The following is a 20,100-nucleotide window of genomic DNA, read 5'->3' as shown; positions in this document are numbered from 1 at the left end:
TTGAATTCGAATATTTATGTCTATTGATTCAATTTATTAGATTGAAATTCATCATTTCAAAATTTGAATATTAATGTTAAATTGAACTAAATTAATTGAATCGAAAAATTTATCAATATTCGAATTTGAATATTAATGTTAATTGAACTAAATTGCATGAATAGTAAATTATTAATATTCGAATTTGAATATTAATGTTAATTGATTCAATTTAATTAATTAGAAAACTAAGATCAATAAGATAATTTTAAAATTATAAATGAAATGATCATTTTTATTAATTGAATAGTAATAATTATTTGATTTAATAGGAAATAAATCGCAATTTTTTATTCGAATCATAACTTGTTGTAATTTTTATTGTAATTTTTGTTTTTCAATTTTATTAATACACAATCAATCAATTAAATGTAAGATTACATACATTTAAAGTAATTAACAGATTAATGAAAATAAAGAACTAACATCTTATTGAAATTTTGAAACGAACGTGGAAAGCAGCATAATTTTGGAATGGATAGAGTAAATCAGCAGTAGCATTAATGATCTACGAAAATTTGTTTGAAATGTAAGCATAATTAATTTTATTCAGTTGTTTCATTTATTATTTAGTCAATTTAGTTAGAGTATCGATTTGATGTTTCAAATTGTGGATGTAAGTAGGTGATGTAATTTCATCCAATGAGATTATCTTGTTTGAGATTGATGTCGTTTCATTGTATGTATTTATAGTTGATTTAATTTTGAAGCTCCATTTTGTTAGTATGATTGTATTTATTTTTAAATTATATTTGTTTTTATCATTTAAAGATAATTGCTCCAAATCATTTGCATTGATATGCAATAATTTTTGAATCTCTTCATCGAATACTTTAACATATATTGAACATGTTGCATCGGTTAGTTTCATTGTCAATACCATTTTCCTTTGCATGATTATGTTTGCTTTACAATTTTCACAATATGGTTTCTCAACCTTTTTTTTGCAAATTGTATTTGGGCAAGCATTGTAGAATGTTGATTGTAAAATTGCTGTAATTGTTGCGATCACATTTGTTGTTAGTGTTAAGTTAGCAAGTTTTGTTATTTCCTCATAATTTATTTTATACAAATATGAGTGTTGGTATAAAGCCGAACTTAATTGAATTGGTTCGTTTGTATTATGTTGTTGATACCAATTTCGCAATTGATCACTTTCAGGTATTTGTGGGTTAATTGTTATTGTTGTTGCTGCGGTTGTTGATAATTTCAATCCTTGATAGGATATTATTCGTAGCTTTCGGGCCATTATTATGTTACTTGGAATTGGATTATAATTGTTTGCTTCAGCTTCCCATAGAGTTATTGTAATTGAAGTTGCAGTATCATCCATAATTGTAATATCACGTTTTGTTTTAGTTTTATTGTCTTTTGTAGTTATTGTATTAGCGTCTTCACAATATTTAATAATACCAATCACATCCACTATTGTTCCTATTTGATGGTCAGGAATTGAATTTAATTTAGCTAAATTCGTTTCGACAATAGTTATATTTTCGGGCGATTCAACAATTACTGTACTTGAGTTTATGTTAATTTCGTAATCATGATTAATTGTTGAATAAGTCTTATTGGTATCCTTGATCGTTCCATATTTTATTTTATAATTTTTTTGTTCCATGATTTGATCAAAATATTTATCACATTGATCGCCAAAAGCTGTTATCTTTATTTCACTTGTATTATCAGCCATAACAAATGAAAAATATTTACCTGCATTTCGGGAATTTTCAAAAGTTTTGAGTTGTGTTTTATTAACAACTTTACCAAGAATACACCAGTTGACAGAATATAAAGTTAATTCCTTTATTGGTATTATGGTATCATCAATGGTTTCTGGTTTGTCATTATTTTGTTTTAATTTTTTTTCTTTATTACCTGTGAATGATTAAAGTAATTTAACATATGTAATTAATCTAACATATTGATTGTTTGCTGTTGATAGTACGATAAAAAATTAAAATAATAACTTACCTTGAGATGTAGGTTTACTAGGTCTTTTATTTCCGTCCATCATAGAAATTTTGATTGTTAATAGTTTGATGGTTAAGGTAATTTATCAATTGAACGTAATTATAATTAAATTATTATAGATTGAAGATTGATATTTTTTTGCAAATTACACAGAAATTGTTTCAAATGAATTCACTTTATTAAATCGTTTACACTTAATAATAATTTTTACTCTTGATTTGGTTGTACTTGATGTTATACATGTTTATGATTAAATGAAAATAGATTATAATTTTCAATTTAATGTTTGATGATGATAACAAATGATTAATAAGTCAATTGAATGTGTGATTAAATCCTTTGAGATTACAACCATGTTATTAGTAGTTTTAATTATTACAGTTATTTTTTTATGTAAAGGGTCATTATGAGTAATAAAGAAATTAAAAAAGGTTCAGATGAAATGATAAATATTTAAGATTCAATAATTAAGAATTTTTGTTAATGATATATGTCTAGGGAATTATGTCATCGTTACTTTTTTAACTGATTATATTTAATTCTGTAGGGATTTTGATGAGAAATTTATAATTCAAATAGAGAGAGAAAAAAATAAAAATGAGTTTATAATTTATGTCATTGTTAATTAAGATATTTGGTTGTATTGAATTAAATTACATGAATAGTAAATCATTAATATTTGAATTTGAATATAAATGTTAATTGATTCAATTAAATTAAATAGAAAACAAAGGTCAATAAGACAATTTGAAATTAATGAAGGATTTAATTTATTAAATAGAAAATTTTCAATATTGTATTTTGTTTATAAATGTTGAATTGAAGTAAATTTATTGAACTAAAATGCATTGATATTCAAATTTGAATATTGATGTTAAATTGAGCTGAATTAATTGAATTTAAAAATTGAAATAACATTAATATTCGCATTTGAATATTAATGTTTATTTTCAATTCAATTAAATTAAATTGAAATAACATTAATATTCGTATTTGAATATTAATGTTAATTTTCGATTCGATTTTCGAGATCAAATTTTCTAAAAAGAGGTGGCGCCAGTAAAGAAAAGAAAAAAATTAATTTCTTTTCTGTTTTTAATCTTTCAGTGATTAAAGTAGTTCCTCGTTAATTGTGCTTAGAATAACCTTTTAAGGTGAGTGATTAAAGTAGTTTTAAGAAAATGATTAGCCAATTAGGAAGAGAATTTAAGATTATGTGGTTGATTAAATTGTCCAATGATTTTCCTTGTAATTAATTGTACAATTTGAATAAAAGTTGAATTGATATAAAAGATCAAGTGTCAAGATGTTTACAATGATATTGTCGATTGGACAGTTCCGGTTTTCCCGCTTCGAGGCGACAAAATTGGACCAAAAATGAAAAAACGTCAAATGATAAGTCAAGTTATGTCCGAATTGAAAACTATTTGGGCCGATAACTCATTTGAAATGACCGATGATGAGCTTATCAAGGAGATGGACAAACTAATAGAGAAATATAATTCAATTGCTTCTTGATGATTAGGAATAATTGTAATTAAGTATTCAAATACACCATTAAAGTTCATATTGAAATTTTATTTCGGTATAAATCAAGTCGAATCATCGATATAGAATCAAAAGAAACCATCCAATGGATGTTGTCTGTCCAGCAGATTCAGAGCTTTTGTTCAGAATGAGTTCTATCTTTAGGAGAAATTAAGAGAAACAATTTATCACAGATAAGATCGTCTTCTTTTAGAAAGTCATGTTGACTTAAATAGCCACTGATGTTACTGGATTTTTACTAATCGAATCATCAAAAGCGTTTTGAACGACCGTTTTTAAATCTTTTTCTCCTGATTCTTTCCAATATTTAACGATTGTTGATAAATTTGGACAATTAGATAAACATTGAGGGTTCGGTGATGCCATAACTTCAATTAAAATTTTGGCAAATTTATCTTCCTCGGGTCTCAATGTTGACGATGCTTGAGAAAGATAACTAGCCAACATCGGATAATCAGTTGCTACCTGTCGACCAGCTTGACATGCTATTGATTCCTTACACTCGTCACTGTCCAGTCCAAGAACGACCATCGCTTGTTGAACCAATGGTTCCAGTTCAGTCACCTGGTTGAGTTTCTTGACAAAGGAATCAGTTGAACCAACCAACGGCTCCACAACTGGACCAAGATTACGAGCTGATCTGGCGATTGTTGGTCCAACCAAATAAGATGTCACCCCGAATAAAGATAAAGACCTTTGAAGGGCTTCAGCCAGTCCTGGTACAGGATTTGTTAAAGCTCGAATCATAATTGGAACCACAGTGTCAACAAGTTGGTTCTGTTTGACAATTAGTTCTCGTAATAACTCTATAGCGGGCAAAGATTCAATTGTTTCTATTATATTCTCGGGACCCAAGGGCATTGACGGCGATGAAACTGAGGAGGTTTGAGGAACCATTGTGTTTGGTCGTTGGCTGGATAGGTCAAAATTCACCAATAAAATTAAACAAATTAAAATAAACACACTTGTTGATGAACTATTCATGATGTGGAAATTAAAATGATTGCAAAGCAACACTAGGAAAATAATAATTAACTGGTATTTGGTAAAAGTGATGAGAAACTGTTTCAGTTTAATTGACTTAAAATTGTGATGACATTAAACATAAGACACTTGATCTTTTATATCAATTCAACTTTTATTCAAATTGTTGAACCAATGGTTCCAGTTCAGTCACCTGGTTGAGTTTCTTGACAAAGGAATCAGTTGAACCAACCAATGGCTCCACAACTGGACCAAGATTACGAGCTGATCTGGCGATTGTTGGTCCAACCAAATAAGATGTCACCCCGAATAAAGATAAAGACCTTTGAAGGGCTTCAGCCAGTCCTGGTACAGGATTTGTTAAAGCTCGAATCATGATTGGAACCACAGTGTTAACAAGTTGGTTCTGTTTGACAATTAGTTCTCGTAATAACTCTACAGCAGGCAAAGATTCAATTGTTTCTATTATATTCTCGGGACCCAAGGGCATTGACGGCGATGAAACTGAAGAGGTTTGAGGAACCATTGTGTTTGGTCGTTGGCTGGATAGGTCAAAATTCACCAATAAAATTAAACAAATTAAAATAAACACACTTGTTGATGAACTATTCATGATGTGGAAATTAAAATGATTGCAAAGCAACACTAGGAAAATAATAATTAACTGGTAAAAGTGATGAGAAACTGTTTCAGTTTAATTGACTTAAAATTGTGATGACATCAAACATAAGACACTTGATCTTTTATATCAATTCAACTTTTATTCAAATTGTACAATTAATTACAAGGAAAATCATTGGACAATTTAATCAACCACAAAATCTTAAATTCTCTTCCTAATTGGCTAATCATTTTAATTTTAAATTAATTAATGAATGATTTGATTTTATTAAATAGAAAATTTTCAATATTGTATTTTGTTTATAAATGTTGAATTGAATTAAATTTATTGAACTAAAATGCATTGATATTCAAATTTGAATATTGATGTTAAATTGAGCTGAATTAATTGAATTTAAAAATTGAAATAACATTAATATTCGCATTTGAATATTAATGTTTATTTTCAATTCAATTAAATTAAATTGAAATAACATTAATATTCGTATTTGAATATTAATGTTAATTTTCGATTCAATCGACTTAGATTGAAATAACATTAATATTCGAATTTGAATATTAATGTTGTATTGAATTAAATTACATGTATAGTAAATCATTAATATTCAAATTTGAATATTCATGTTAATTGATTCAATTAAATTAAATAGAAAGTAAAGGTTAATAAGACAATTCGAAAATAATTAATTAATGATTCAATTTTATTATAGAAAATCTTTAATATTCGAATTTGAGTATTAATGTTATTTGATTCAATCTATCGAACTGATACTCATTAATATTCAAATATAATATCATCCATAATTGTAATATCACGTTTTGTTTTAGTTTTATTGTCTTTTGTAGTTATTGTATTAGCGTCTTCACAATATTTATAATACCAATCACATCCACTATTGTTCCTATTTGATGGTCAGGAATTGAATTTAATTTAGGTAAATTTGTTTCGACATTAGTTATATTTTCGGGCGATTCAACAATTACTGTACTTGAGTTTATGATAATTTCGGTATCATGTTTAATTGTTGAATAAGTCTTATTGGTATCCTTGATCGTTCCATTTTTTATTTTATAATTTTTTTGTTCCATGATTTGATCAAAATATTTATCACATTGATCGCCAAAAGCTGTTATCTTTATTTCACTTGTATTATCAGCCATAACAAATGAAAAATATTTACCTGCATTTCGACAATTTTTAAAAGTTTTGAGTTTTGTTTTATTAACAACTTTACCAAGAATACACCAGTTGACAGAATATAAAGTTAATTCCACTATTGGTATTATTGTATCATCAATGGTTTCTGGTTTGTCATTATTTTGTTTTAATTTTTTTTCTTTATTACCTGTGAATGATTAAAGTAATTTAACATATGTAATTAATCTAACATATTGATTGTTGCTGTTGATTGATGAAAAATTAAAATTAATAATATACACCTTGAGATGTAGGTTTATTAGGTCTTTTATTTCCGTCCATCATAGAAATTTTGATTGTTAATAGTTTGATGGTTAAGGTAATTTATCAATTGAACGTAATTATAATTAAATTATTATAGATTGAAGATTGATATTTTTTGCAAATTACATAGAAATTGTTTCAAATGAATTCACTTTATTAAATCGTTTACACTTAATAATAATTTTTACTTTTGATTTGGTTGTACTTGATGTTACACATGTTTATGATTAAATGAAAATAGATTGTAATTTTCAATTTAATGTTTGATGATGATAACAAATGATTAATAAGTCAATTGAATGTGTGATTAAATCCTTTGAGATTACAACCATGTTATTAGTAGTTTTAATTATTACAGTTATTTTTTTATTTAATGGGTTATTATGAGTAATAAAGAAATTAAAAAAGGTTCAGATGAAATGATAAATATTTAAGATTCAATAATTAAGAATTTTTGTTAATGATATATGTCTAGGGAATTATGTCATCGTTACTTTTTTAACTGATTATATTTAATTCTGTAAGGATTTTGATGAGAAATTTATAATTCAAATAGAGAGAGAAAAAAATAAAAATGAGTTTATAATTTATGTCATTGTTAATTAAGATATTTGGTTGATGATATGTGATTTGAGAATTAAATGTTTCTTTTACAATTTAATAAATTTTTACATAGGTCAAATATTTGATGAGAGATAAGATCAAAAGATAAGAGAGGGAAAATGAAGAGAAAGTGAAAGAAAAAGAGAGAGAGTAAGGATGTGTAATGACGTGAGAAGAGAATGAACAATATACTTCAGTTCAAAGGAGGTCATGATGTTCATATCATTTATAGTTGAATCTTTAATTCAATTTATAAAATAAAAAAACACTAATATTCAAATTCGTATATTAATTTAACTTGATTCAATTTATCATATTGAAATTATTAATATTCGAATTTGAATATTAATGTTGTATTGAATCAAATAAATAGTAAATTCATTAATATTCGAATTTGAATATTAATGTTAATTGATTAAATCAGATTAAACGTAATAGCGATAAGACAATTTGAAAATTAGTCCAAATTGATTTAATTGAATTTAATTAAAACTTTATAATATTTAATTTAAAATTAATGTTTAAATGATTAAATTTATTGTATTGAAACTCATTAATATTCAAATTTAAATATTAACGTTAAATTGAATTAAATTAATTGAATAGTATAAAGCATTAATATTTGAATCTGAATAACAATGTTAATTGATTCAATTAAATTGATTTAATTAAATTAAATTGAAAATAAAGATCAATAAGACAAATCGATACTTAATTAATGAATAATTCAATTTTATTAAATAGAAAATTATCAATATTCGTATTTGATTATTATTGTTAAATTGATTCAATTTATTGAATTAAAATTCATTAATATTCGAATTTGAATATCAATGTTAATTGTTTAAACAGATTAAATGTAACAAATAGCAATAAGACAATTTGAAAATTAGTCCAAATTGATTTAAATGAATTTAATCAAAACGTTATAATATTTATATTTAAAAAGTAATGTTAATTTGATTAAATTTATTGTATTGAAACTCATTAATATTCAAATTTGAATATTAATGTTTGATCAATCCAATTTAACTGAATATGGAAATAACATTTCCAATTATTTCAAATATATCAAATTCATTGATAATGAGGCTTTTTATTTGTGTTTTATAATATTTTCTTAAGAATGATTGTGATTGACGATTTTAGTGATGATAGAATACAAATGAATGATTTAGATTTGTTTGGTTTCGGGTGAATGATTAATGCCAACATGGTTTTATAATGAAATTTATGTTCATCCGATAGGTTATTTGGCCGTGGTGATTGAGATTTGATTTCTATTATTCTTTTGTAATGGTAGTACTCTGCATAAATGAATAATGAATAATTGTTTAAAAATCAATAATTATTTAAGAGTTAAAATACTTACATGAATCATTGTATTTATTTTTTAGGTTGTTTATTTTGGTTATTTGCCGGGAGTTTCCACAAATATTTTAATAATTCGGTTGGTGTTTCATCTTCTTGAGAATTAATTTGTACTTTTTCAATTTTCTTAGCATTTTGTAAATAAATGTTTATTTGTTGTTGTTGTAGCTCTTCATCGTATGATAGAAATGTGTCTGTATCAGCATTAAATTTACAAACAAAATTGTCAGTAGCAATGAAAATTTCATACGCTTGAGGGGTTTTTTCTGCTCTCCTGAATGTTGTATCGTCATCTTTTTGGTTATTCATTTTCATTAATATAGATTAAACAACATAAATACAATATGGTTAACAAATTTAATGATAAACAATACAGTTTTGAATACATCAAGAGTTGTTTATTTGTATTTTAATCAACGCCATCTTTCATCAATATGTTAATCAATGTGAGCGAAATTCAAATTTTGTTTAGTTGAATCTATTGTTTGGTTAATATGTAGAAGTATCCAAATGATTTGTTACAATTTTTTTTTAACAATAAAATAGCGTGATTTGAGAAGTGGTAAATAAAAGCGTTGATTTGGAAATCGCATTGTAACAAGATCATTTTTCGTTCTTATATAAGTAGAATCTGTAAATGATGATCGAATAAGTAAAATTTCTTCACCTTTTTCAATCATGATTTTCTTTTCCTTTGTATTAATAGTAATATCAAATGGACAGTGTATTAGTTTTGTCATGTAATCATTACTATTCAGAAATTTTGATAGCAAAGTGAGATTTAAATTTGAATAATGTTGTATAATTTTGTTTCTCGACCAATTATATATTTTAAACGGTTTTTCATCCAAAATTTTTTCTTGAGAACATTTTTCTATTCTAGAAGTCAATCTTCTCAATTTGGTTGAATTGTAATTGTTTTCTGCTTCTTTTTTGTCGATTTTGGATAGCGTTGAAGTTTTATGATCTTTAAGTAAATCTTCGTGATTAAAGGGATTAAATAGTAACATACGTTTTCCATCGGTAGTTATTTTTTTGATGATATCATCTTCATTTAAAGTTGATTCATTACAAGTTGTTGAATGAATTGGTCCTAATGTATTTATATCGGTCATTAACTGGCAAATGTTTATTTTACCAGTTTTTAATTGTGGATTTTTTTCATCGATGACTCTTGATGCTAAGGCTTGCTTATCGATTTGTTGTTCGTACAAAAATCTTTCCATGGAATCATATGATACAAATCGATATATAAAACAGGGTTTTTGTTGTCCAAATCTAAAAATTCTATGCGTTGCTTGTGAGTCATTTGTTGGGTTCCAAGATGTGTCAAATAAGATTAAGCGATTTGCGCTTGTTAAATTGAGTCCCAAACTACCAGCTTTTGTAGATATTAGCATCAAATGGGTTTTTATATCTTCATTAAACTTGTTAATAACTGTAATCTTTTGTTTGTTTGATAGAGAGCCATCCAATCGGACATAATTACAATTTTTCAGCCAATTAACTTGTTTTTTGTCCTCGCTAGTATAAGGTTTTTGGTGTAAAAAATCTTCAATGATATCGAGCGTTAACATTGATTGACTGAATACAAGTACTTTATCTTGTTTCAAAATAGATTGTTGAATTATCATTAATAATAATTCAATCTTATTTCCATTTGATACATGGCCAGTTTCGTATCGTTCGAAAATAGATCTTGTTGCTTTGATAGATGTCTTGATGTAATTGCATTCAATTGTTGATATTGCATCCAATGTTTCGATGTTCATAGTTCGAAACGTTTTGTAAAAAATATCTGGATGATTCCAAATCTAGATGAATTATATAATTTAGCATTATGTATTTAAGTAAAGACTTAGAATTATTAAATCACTTACTTTCAACAATATAGTTCCTAGAGTTAAAATGTTGAATGCATTGTCGAAATCCAACATTTTAGTTAAAAAAGTTTTCATCAATTGTTTTTGTATCATTGTTGATTTTACAGGAATAACGAAATCAATTTTCTTTGGTAAACTCGATTTTAGTATATTGTCATCTCGCCTTAAAAATAGAATAAAAATTATGTTAATCATTTTATGCGATTGATTGATTTGTATTATTATTCATGATTAAATAATAACGATAACAAATCATTTTATGATTTCATTAGATTCATAGTTACCTTTGAATAAAACTTCGGACAAGTTTATTTATAACGTGGGCCTGTTTTTGCATGTGATTTATATCATTGTCTGTACTGTCCTTTTTTTGTCCGATCGAAATTGGTTGTACAAAATTTGTTATAAATTCGTCTCTTGATCCAAAAAAATTAGGACGAATGAAATTGATCATACACCAATATTCGATCAAATTATTTTGCATTGGTGTTCCTGTTAATAAAAGCCTTCGTTTGGTTCGTACTTTTCCAAGTGCTAATGTTATTTTACTTTCTGGATTTTTTATTTTATGACCTTCGTCACAAACAACCAAATCAGGTCCTGGATCAACAAGTTGTGTAAATAAATTCTTTTCTTCGGACATTGAAGCATAACATTCATATCCTATTAGCAGAATACCTTTTTTTTTTGTCCACCATTTTTCTGGAATAAAAGAGTTTTGAGAATGTTAAAGCAATTTAATATTAGTGTTAAAAATTTATTACTTACTAATTATTGACATCTTTGCTTCTTTTGTCTTTCCACTATTAGCAATAGAAATTGAGAATCTGTTGGGATTAGCAGGATCTTTAGGCAAAAATTTTTCAAATTCGTTGTACCAATTGGAAAGCAATGAAACTGGTATAACAATCATAACTGTTTTTGATTTTGTATATTTCAAATAAATTTCAATGAAACTTATTACTTGTAAAGTTTTCCCTAGTCCCATACTGTGGGCTAAAATACAACCAGATCCATTTTCTTTGTGAAAAGTGGCTAAATTTCCGATTAGATTGTCATAAAGAAATCTAATGCCACCAATTTGATGAGGTTTCAGAATTTTGGACAATGATTCTCTTAAATAAATTGGTGGTTCTTTACCACTATTCACATTTACCAAAACTCGTCCAGTGTTATCAGGTTTGTTGAAAGTATCATTTGTATGAAGAGCGATGTTATTGTGATTGTTATTGATGGTTTCTAACTCGTTATTATCACTTTGCAATGGGTCAATGGTTTGACATGATGAAATCTGAATATTCATTTGTTCATCCACATTTTTATCTCTTACGTTTTTTGTTTTATCATGTTGAGTTGAGGTGGTTAATTGGTCAGAAACCAATGAATTCACAAGTTTAGTATGTTTTGTTTTTCTGTGTTTATTGTTGTTGATCAAATGAGATTCACTTACTGTAAATTTTCTTTTGTCCACTTTACCACTTATTCTGCTCATATTTTTGGTTTAAAATGTTCACTTTCAGTAAATTTAGCTAAAAATTAACGCACAGGTTAAAAAATGAATCAAAATTGAATTGGAAATAAAATTTGGTCACTATGGTTGTGATTGAAAATATTGAAAAGAAAAAAAGCTAAATCTGATTTATAAAATATCGATATATCGAAAGACATCGATATCTATTTTATTCGATTTAATTTAATTTTTAAATTAGTTTATTTGGTTATATTGAAAATACTAGTATTGTGTTAATAAAATAATTAAGATAAATATTTCTATTTGGTAAATAATGACAAATTAATCCAATTCATTTGAATAAAAAAAATCATTAATATTCGATTTGGAATATTTATGTTAAATCAATTCAATTTAATTCTATGTGCAAATACAATAATATTCGAATTTTAATGTTTAATTGATTTTAATTGATCGAATTGAAAAAATTATAATATTCGAAGTTGAATATTAATGTTAATCGATTCAATAAATTTAATAGAAAACAAAGATCAATAAGATAATTTAAAATTATTAATATTTGTTAATTGATCAAAATTCATTGAATAGAGTATCATTTAATGAGTTTCAATTCAATTGTTTAGATCAATTGGAATTAATATTCAAATTTGAATATTAATGATACTCTATTCAATTAATTTGGATCAATTAACAAAATATTAATAATTTTAAATTGTCTTATTGATCTTTGTTTTCTATTAAATTTATTGAATCAATTAACATTAATATTCAACTTCGAATATTAATAAGTTTCAATTCAATTAATTAAATCAAATAGAATTAATATTCGAATTTGAATATTAATGTTAATTGAATCGATTGGAATAAATAGAAAACGAAGATTAAATTATTTAAAAATTGATTTAAATTGATTGATAGAAAAAGCATCAATATTTTAATTTAAACTAATGAAGTCAATTGATTTTAGTTAAATAAAATATAAACGTTACTTTTTAAATTTGAATAATAATGTTAATGTATTTTAATGAAAAATTGTAATGATTTTACAATAATGAAAACTGAATAATTTTTCAATCAACAGTCATGTTAGAAATTACTTTTTTTTAGGTAAACCAAATTTATTTTTTTTGCTATCGATATGCTTTTCATTTATGTGTCGAAAGATATTTGTATAACTTCGAACTACTTGTGGTGGGTTACAAGTCAAACAAACTGCACCATGAAAAATATTTGAAATGTGTTGTGTAATATTATATTTGTTGTTTGTAGCTTTGATTGAGCAAGGATGATTATATTTACAGAAATATGTTGTATTTGTACCGATTTTGGAATCACCTAGATAAATTTCGCCTTTTTCTTTAAATTGTTTCAAAGTTTTTTTTTCAAAAGTTTCCATATCGATAATATAATAATAATAAACCTCTTTAAATTTGTATAAATATTGATCGTGAATAATTTCAACTGGAAAATTGGCCATTCTATCATCATATTCATCATCCGAATCATTTGATTTATCAGCTTGATTATGTAAATTTTTATGTTTTTGGTGTTGAGTATCAGCATTAGATTCTTTTAAATTTGATGAATTAGCTGATGATGAAGATTGTGAATTTATTTTGGTTAATGAAGATTTTTGAAAACCAGTTGATGTTGATGGTTGTGGATCAGATAAGTCACTGGTTGGTTTTTCGTAATTGTTATTTATAATTGGTACTTTGGAAATATCTGTAGAATTATGTTCTTGGTGATCAAGGGGTGGCAATTGATTCATCTGTTGATCTTCTAATAATGGTGATGTGTTTTCATTTGATCCATGGTTTTCAATAGATGTTGATTGCTGTTGTTCTTTTAAATGCGTTGTTGAATTGTTGTTTTTATCAATTTCCATCAATAAATTTGAAATATTTGTTGACACTTGATTTTGTGTTTTGTTTTCTTGAGCAGTTAAATTATATTGATTTTTATGTTGAGTATCGACAATAGATTCTGTTGAATTTGATGAATTAGTGGATAGTGATGACGATGAAGATTGAGAATTTGTTTTGATTAATGATGATTTTTGAAAATCGTTTGAAATTGTTGATGTTGTTGGTTGTAATTTAGAGAATTCATTGGTAGATTTTGTGTAATCATCATCTATAATTGTTTCTTCGGAAATATTTGATGAATCTTGTTCTTGGAAATCATTAAGTGGTGGCAACTGATTCATTTGTAGGTCTTCTAATAATGATGATGAGTTTTCATTTGAACCATGGTTTTCAATATATGTTGATCGCTGTTGGTCTTTTGGTGTATTCGTTGTTGAATCGTCGTCTTCATCAATTTCCATCAATAAATCTGAAATATTTGTTGAGACTTGATCTTGTGTTTTGTTTTCCTGAGCAGTTAAATTATATTGTTCTTTATGTTGAGTATTAGCAATAGATTCTCTTGAATTAGTGGATGTTGATGAAGATGAAGATTGTAATTTTGATTTAATTAATGAAGATTTTTGAAATTCTGTTGATGTTGATGGTTGTGGATCAGATAAGTTATTGGTTGGTTTTTCGCAATTGTTATTTATAATTGGTACTTTGGAAATATCTGTAGAATACTGTTCTTGGTGATCATCAAGGGGTGGCAATTGATTCATCTGTAGATCTTCTAATAATGGTGATGTGTTTTCATTTGATTCATGGTCTTTTGGTAAATTCGTTGTTGAATTGTTGTCTTTATCAATTTCCATCAATAAATCTGAAGTACTTGTTGAGGCTTGATCTTGATGATTATTTACAAATGAATGTATAATTATTTGATCTGCTGTCAATGATGGAGATGGTGATTTGTGATTAGGCAATTTTGTTTTATCGAGTTGATCAAAAAATGTTGATTGTTGTTCTTTTGCTGAGTTTGGTGTTATATCTTCATTTGAATCAATTTCTATCAACATTTCCGAATTATTTGCTGAGATTTTTTTTAGATTAGTATCAACTGATAAATGAATTATTGTTTGATTCGATGTTGGTGATACTGATGATGATTTTTGACCAGTCAATGTTGTATGTTTATGTTGATTGATTGATGTTAATAACTGTGGTTCATTTAATAATTTTATGATTGATGAAGATGATGGTGAATTTGATAATTCTGTCACTGAAATTTCCGTTGTTTCTTTCTCCGTAGCGTTCAATGTTAATTGAGAAGCATCTATTTCTTCATGATTTAGCAATGCTTCTATTTCGTCTAAATCTAATGAATCATTAAGTTCTTCATTCAATCGAATTTCATCAAGTTGATCACTATACATGTAAACTGTTTCACAAAATGTATTTTTATCATCGTCATTAGGGTATCCAAATCGTGGTATCTTCTCTTTCACTTGTTTTAATGAATGATTTGTTGGATCAATTCCGTTTGAATAACAGTTCAATATAAAACGATTCAATTTGGTTAATGTATAAATATCATAACCATTAAATTTATAATTAGGGTCCATAATAGCCAAAAGTGATATTTGGCTTACATTGATTCTAAATGTTTCTTTGGTACAGTTAAATGGTAGTTCTAACAGCGTAAAATATTTTCTCTGAAAAAAAACAAGTATTTGATTGATTAAATGGATATTTAAGTTGAAGTTTTAATGGTATATACTTACTATTTCTTTTGATGAAAAGATTGTCACCTTAGCTGTTGAAATACATTCATTAATTTCACTCATTTTGAAAGATTCAAAAAAAAACAACGGATAAGAATTTAAATGTAACAACTATTTAGCTTTTAGAAATTTCTGTGTTTTCGATTAGAAGCCAGTTAAAATAGCGCTAAATATGAATAATTTATTCAAACATGCGCAGTTATTTCTTTGTTATTAAATGTAATTAATTAAATTGTTTAAATTAATTCAAATTAATTTAATTTACAAATTTGAAATATACATTAATATTCAAGTTTGAATATCAATGTTGAATCAATTGAATTTAATTACATATGAAAAAAAATTAATATTCGAATTATAATATTAATTGTAAATCATCTAATTCAAATGAATAGGAAAAAATCATTAATATTCGAACAAATGTTTGATCAATCCAATTTGATTTAATATGAAAAAAATTATTAATTTTCAAATAGGAATATCAATGTTATTTCAATCTAATTCGATTGAATTGAAAATTAACATTAATATTCAAATACGAATATTAATGTTATTTCAATCTTAGTAGATTGTATTGAATTTAACATTAATATTCAAATGTGAATATTAATGTAACTTCAGTGCAACTTAACTTAATAGAAAATTAACATAAATATTTATAATCGAATATTAGTGTTAAATCAATCTAATTTAATTGAATAAAGAATTAACATTAATATTCAAATGCGAATATTAATGTTATTTCAATCTAATTCGATTAAATTGAATAGAGAATTAACATTAATATTCAAATGCGAATATTAATGTTACTTCAGTGCAACTTAACTTAATAGAAAATTAACATTAATATTTATAATCGAATATTAGTGTTAAATCAATCTAATTCGATTGAATTGAAAATTAACATTAATATTCAAATACGAATATTAATGTTATTTCAATCTTAGTAGATTGTATTGAATTTAACATTAATATTCAAATGTGAATATTAATGTAACTTCAGTGCAACTTAACTTAATAGAAAATTAACATAAATATTTATAATCGAATATTAGTGTTAAATCAATCTAATTCGATTAAATTGAAAATTAACATTAATATTCAAATGCGAATATTAATGTTATTTAAATTTAATTTAATTGAATAGAGAATTAACATTAATATTCAAATGCGAATATTAATGTTATTTCAATCTAATTCGATTAAATTGAAAATTAACATTAATATTCAAATACGAATATTAATGTTATTTAAATTTAATTTAATTGAATAGAGAATTAACATTAATATTCAAATGCGAATATTAATGTTATTTCAATTTAAGTCGATTGAATTGAAAATTAACATTAATATTCAAATGCGAATATTAATGTTATTACAATCTAATTTGATTGAAGGGAAAATTAATATTAATATTCGAATGAATATGAAAATTTGTTAATATTCAAATTAAGTTTAATTCAATCTAATTCAATTAAATAGAGAATTAACTCAAATATGCAAATTCGAATATTAATGTTAAAATTATGATTACTTTTATGAATTGAAAGCAAGTATTCTATTCAAATGTGAATTGATTTTTTTTATTAATATATTTTTTATTAAAAAATAGTCAAATATTAGTTCAATTATAATCAATTTAATATCAACAAGTAATATGATTAATAATCTATACAATATAGGTTATGATTCAATTTACAATTGTTTTTTTACAATAAAGTAACGAGATTTGAGAATTGGTAAAAAAAAACGTTGATTAGGTAATGTTATATAAACTAGATTATTTGTTGTTTTTATATAAACTGAATCTGTAAATGATGCTCTTATTAATAAAATTTTTTCATTTTTGTAAATAGTAAATTTTGCATCACCAGTGATAACAATAATTTTGAATGGGCAAAGTAACAATTTTGTTTCATAATCATTTTTTTTAAGATGACTCGCCAAAAAATCAAGGGTAAAATTGTTGTAATATTTTATAATTTTGGTTCGAGACCAGTTATACGGTTTGAATGGTATTTTGGCTTGTTGAATTTTGTCTTTTTCTCTTTCTGTGGTAGCAGAAAGTTTTTTAAATTTTCTTGAATTATAATTGGTCTCAGCAATTAACTTATCTTTTTCAGATAAAATTGATGTGCGATGGTTTTTCAAGAGATTTTCACAATTAAAAACATTCAATGATAACAAATTAGTATTATGTTTAACAATTGAAGTAATGATGTCATCATCATATTGTTTATCATTGTTGATTTCAATTGATTTTTCACTTTTTAAATCATTTAATAATTGATGAATATTTATCTTACTAAATTTTAGGTTAAAATCCTTTTCATCAAGAATCTTTGAGGCCAGAGCTTGTTTAACAATCTGTTGTTCAAATAATTTCTTTTCCATTGTGTCATATGATACGAATCGATAGATATAACATTCTTTTTTTTGACCAATTCTGAAAATTCTATGGATCGCTTGTGTATCGGTGGTTGGGTTCCATGATACGTCGAACAAAATTAAACGATTCGCATTTGTTAAGTTGAGACCCAAACATCCCGCTTTTGTTGAGATCAAAAACAAATGAATCTTATTGTTTTTGGTGAAATTATTAATAATTTCTGTTTTTTGTCGATTTGACAAAGATCCATCCAATCGAACATAATTATAATTTTTTCTCCATTTAACTTGCTTTTCTTTAGTAACATAATATGGGTTTTCGTGTAAAAACTTTTCAATAATGTTGAGGGTCAATAACGATTGACTGAATACAAGAATTTTATCTTTTTTTATAATAGATTGTTGAATTATCACTAATAACAGTCGAATTTTGTGTCCATATGCCATATTATTAACTTCATAATTTCCAAGATATTGGCCAGTTGCTTTTATTGACACTTTCAAATAATTATATTCTTGTTTTGATATGTCATCTAAATTCTCGATCTCCATTGTTTGGTAAGTTTTGAAAAAAATATCTGGATGATTCCAAATCTAAAATAATTAATGAATTTGTATGATTAAGATGAATGAATTATTTAATTTATCGACTTACTTTTAATAATATTGTTGCAATAGTTAATATGTTAAATGAATTTCCAAAAGTTAACAATTTGGATAAAAAACTCTTCATCAGTTGCTTTTGAATGTTAGTTGATTTAATTGGTATTACATATTCATATTTCCTGGGTAATTCGGCTTTAAGAATACTATCATCACGCCTTGAATAGAAAAATCATGATTAATATATAATAGTTATATTCTTATATTACTTGTTTACCTTTGAACAAATCCACGAACAACTCTATTTAATACGTGAGCTTGTTTTTGCATGTAAAGTATTTCATGGTTTGTACTGTCCTTTTTTTGTCCGATCGAAATTGGTTGTACAAAATTTGTTATAAATTCGTCTCTTGATCCAAAAAAATTAGGACGAATGAAATTGATCATACACCAATATTCGATCAAATTATTTTGCATTGGTGTTCCTGTTAATAAAAGCCTTCGTTTGGTTCGTACTTTTCCAAGTGCTAATGTTATTTTACTTTCTGGATTTTTTATTTTATGACCTTCGTCACAAACAACCAAATCAGGTCCTGGATCAACAAGTTGTGTAAATAAATTCTTTTCTTCAGACATTGAAGCATAACATTCATATCCAATTAGTAAAATTCCTTCTTTTCTCGTCCACCAATTTTCTGAAATGAAAGAGTTTTAATATTAAAGCAATTTGATATTAATGTTGAATATTATTATTAGATATAAGTGATGAGTACTTACCAATTATCAATTTTTTTTCTTCTTTTGTCTTCCCATTATTAGCAATAGAAATTTTGAATCTGTTGGGATTAGCAGTATCTTTAGGCAAAAATTTTTTAAATTCGTTGTACCAATTGGAAAGCAATGAAACTGGTGTAACAATCATTATGGTTTTTGAATTTGTATATTTCAAATAAATATCAATGAAACTTATCACTTGCAAAGTTTTCCCTAGTCCCATACTGTGGGCTAAAATACAACCAAATCCATTTGTTTTGTTTAAAGTGTCTAAATTTTCGATTAGATTGTCATAGAGAAATCTAATGCCACCAATTTGATGAGGTTTCAAAATTTTTGCCAATGATTCTCTTAAATAAATTGGATGTTCTTTATCACTATTCACATTTACCAAAACTCGTCCATTGTCATCAGGTTTGTTGAAAATATCAACTGTGTGAAAATATATTGAATTTTTTTCTTTTTCAAGATTTTCTAAAGTTGAATCTTCATAGTCATCGTCACTTGATTCAATTTCATATGGATTCACAAAGTTCATTCTATTTTTTGTTCTTTTTAATCTTTCTTTTTCATCATGTTGAGCTTTTAAAACTAATTCATTTGATGAAGAAAAATTTTGTATAAATTTTGATCTTTTAAATGGTAATTGAGGGAGGTTCAATTTACGTTTTGTACATTTATTGAATTGATTCATGATGTATCACTAATTTAATCAATTAGATAAATTATTAAAACTAAAAGTAAT

At 25.4% G+C, this 20,100-nt stretch overlaps 3 protein-coding genes across 3 annotated transcripts; all 3 read right to left on the bottom strand.

Annotated features, from left to right (window-relative positions):
- Nucleotides 1–604: 604 nt before the first annotated feature.
- LOC128385547 (replication protein A 70 kDa DNA-binding subunit-like) lies at nt 605–2,053 on the bottom strand. The gene is made up of 2 exons (XM_053344419.1): nt 2,014–2,053; nt 605–1,908 (listed from the first exon to the last, which is right to left on the bottom strand). The coding sequence occupies exons 1-2, from the start codon at nt 2,051–2,053 to the stop codon at nt 605–607; spliced, it is 1,344 nt and encodes a 447-aa protein (XP_053200394.1).
- Nucleotides 2,054–4,699: 2,646 nt separating this feature from the next.
- Nucleotides 4,700–11,788, bottom strand: LOC128385546 (helicase ARIP4-like). Its single transcript, XM_053344418.1, has 5 exons — nt 11,254–11,788; nt 10,770–11,187; nt 10,483–10,648; nt 9,440–10,416; nt 4,700–5,087 (listed from the first exon to the last, which is right to left on the bottom strand). The coding sequence occupies exons 1-5, from the start codon at nt 11,786–11,788 to the stop codon at nt 4,700–4,702; spliced, it is 2,484 nt and encodes an 827-aa protein (XP_053200393.1).
- Nucleotides 11,789–13,049: 1,261 nt separating this feature from the next.
- Nucleotides 13,050–19,893, bottom strand: LOC128385409 (probable ATP-dependent helicase PF08_0048). The gene is made up of 5 exons (XM_053344271.1): nt 19,359–19,893; nt 18,859–19,276; nt 18,634–18,799; nt 14,207–15,521; nt 13,050–13,942 (listed from the first exon to the last, which is right to left on the bottom strand). The coding sequence occupies exons 1-5, from the start codon at nt 19,891–19,893 to the stop codon at nt 13,050–13,052; spliced, it is 3,327 nt and encodes a 1,108-aa protein (XP_053200246.1).
- Nucleotides 19,894–20,100: the final 207 nt, after the last annotated feature.

Source organism: Panonychus citri, unplaced genomic scaffold, assembly GCF_014898815.1.
Source record: "Panonychus citri isolate SS breed McGregor unplaced genomic scaffold, ASM1489881v1 Contig00049, whole genome shotgun sequence".
Classification (NCBI taxonomy): domain Eukaryota; kingdom Metazoa; phylum Arthropoda; class Arachnida; order Trombidiformes; family Tetranychidae; genus Panonychus; species Panonychus citri.
This window is presented reverse-complemented; position numbering and strand designations above follow the sequence as displayed.

Bases quoted from the DNA above. Each gene is read 5' to 3' on its own strand.
- LOC128385547 (XM_053344419.1), bottom strand. From the start codon at position 2,053: ATGGACGGAAATAAAAGACCTAGTAAACCTACATCTCAAG. The intron at 1,909-2,013 runs GTAAGTTATTAT...CAGGTAATAAAG, and splicing joins TAGTAAACCTACATCTCAAG to AAAAAAAATTAAAACAAAAT.
- LOC128385546 (XM_053344418.1), bottom strand. From the start codon at position 11,788: ATGAATATTCAGATTTCATCATGTCAAACCATTGACCCATTGCAAAGT. The intron at 11,188-11,253 runs GTAAGTAATAAA...CTTTTATTCCAG, and splicing joins AGCAAAGATGTCAATAATTA to AAAAATGGTGGACAAAAAAA. The intron at 10,417-10,482 runs GTAAGTGATTTA...TAATTCATCTAG, and splicing joins TAGGAACTATATTGTTGAAA to ATTTGGAATCATCCAGATAT.
- LOC128385409 (XM_053344271.1), bottom strand. From the start codon at position 19,893: ATGAACTTTGTGAATCCATATGAAATTGAATCAAGTGACGATGACTAT. The intron at 19,277-19,358 runs GTAAGTACTCAT...CTTTCATTTCAG, and splicing joins AGAAAAAAAATTGATAATTG to AAAATTGGTGGACGAGAAAA. The intron at 13,943-14,206 runs GTTCAAATGAAA...CAAATTCAACAG, and splicing joins AACATATATTGAAAACCATG to AATCTATTGTCGATACTCAA.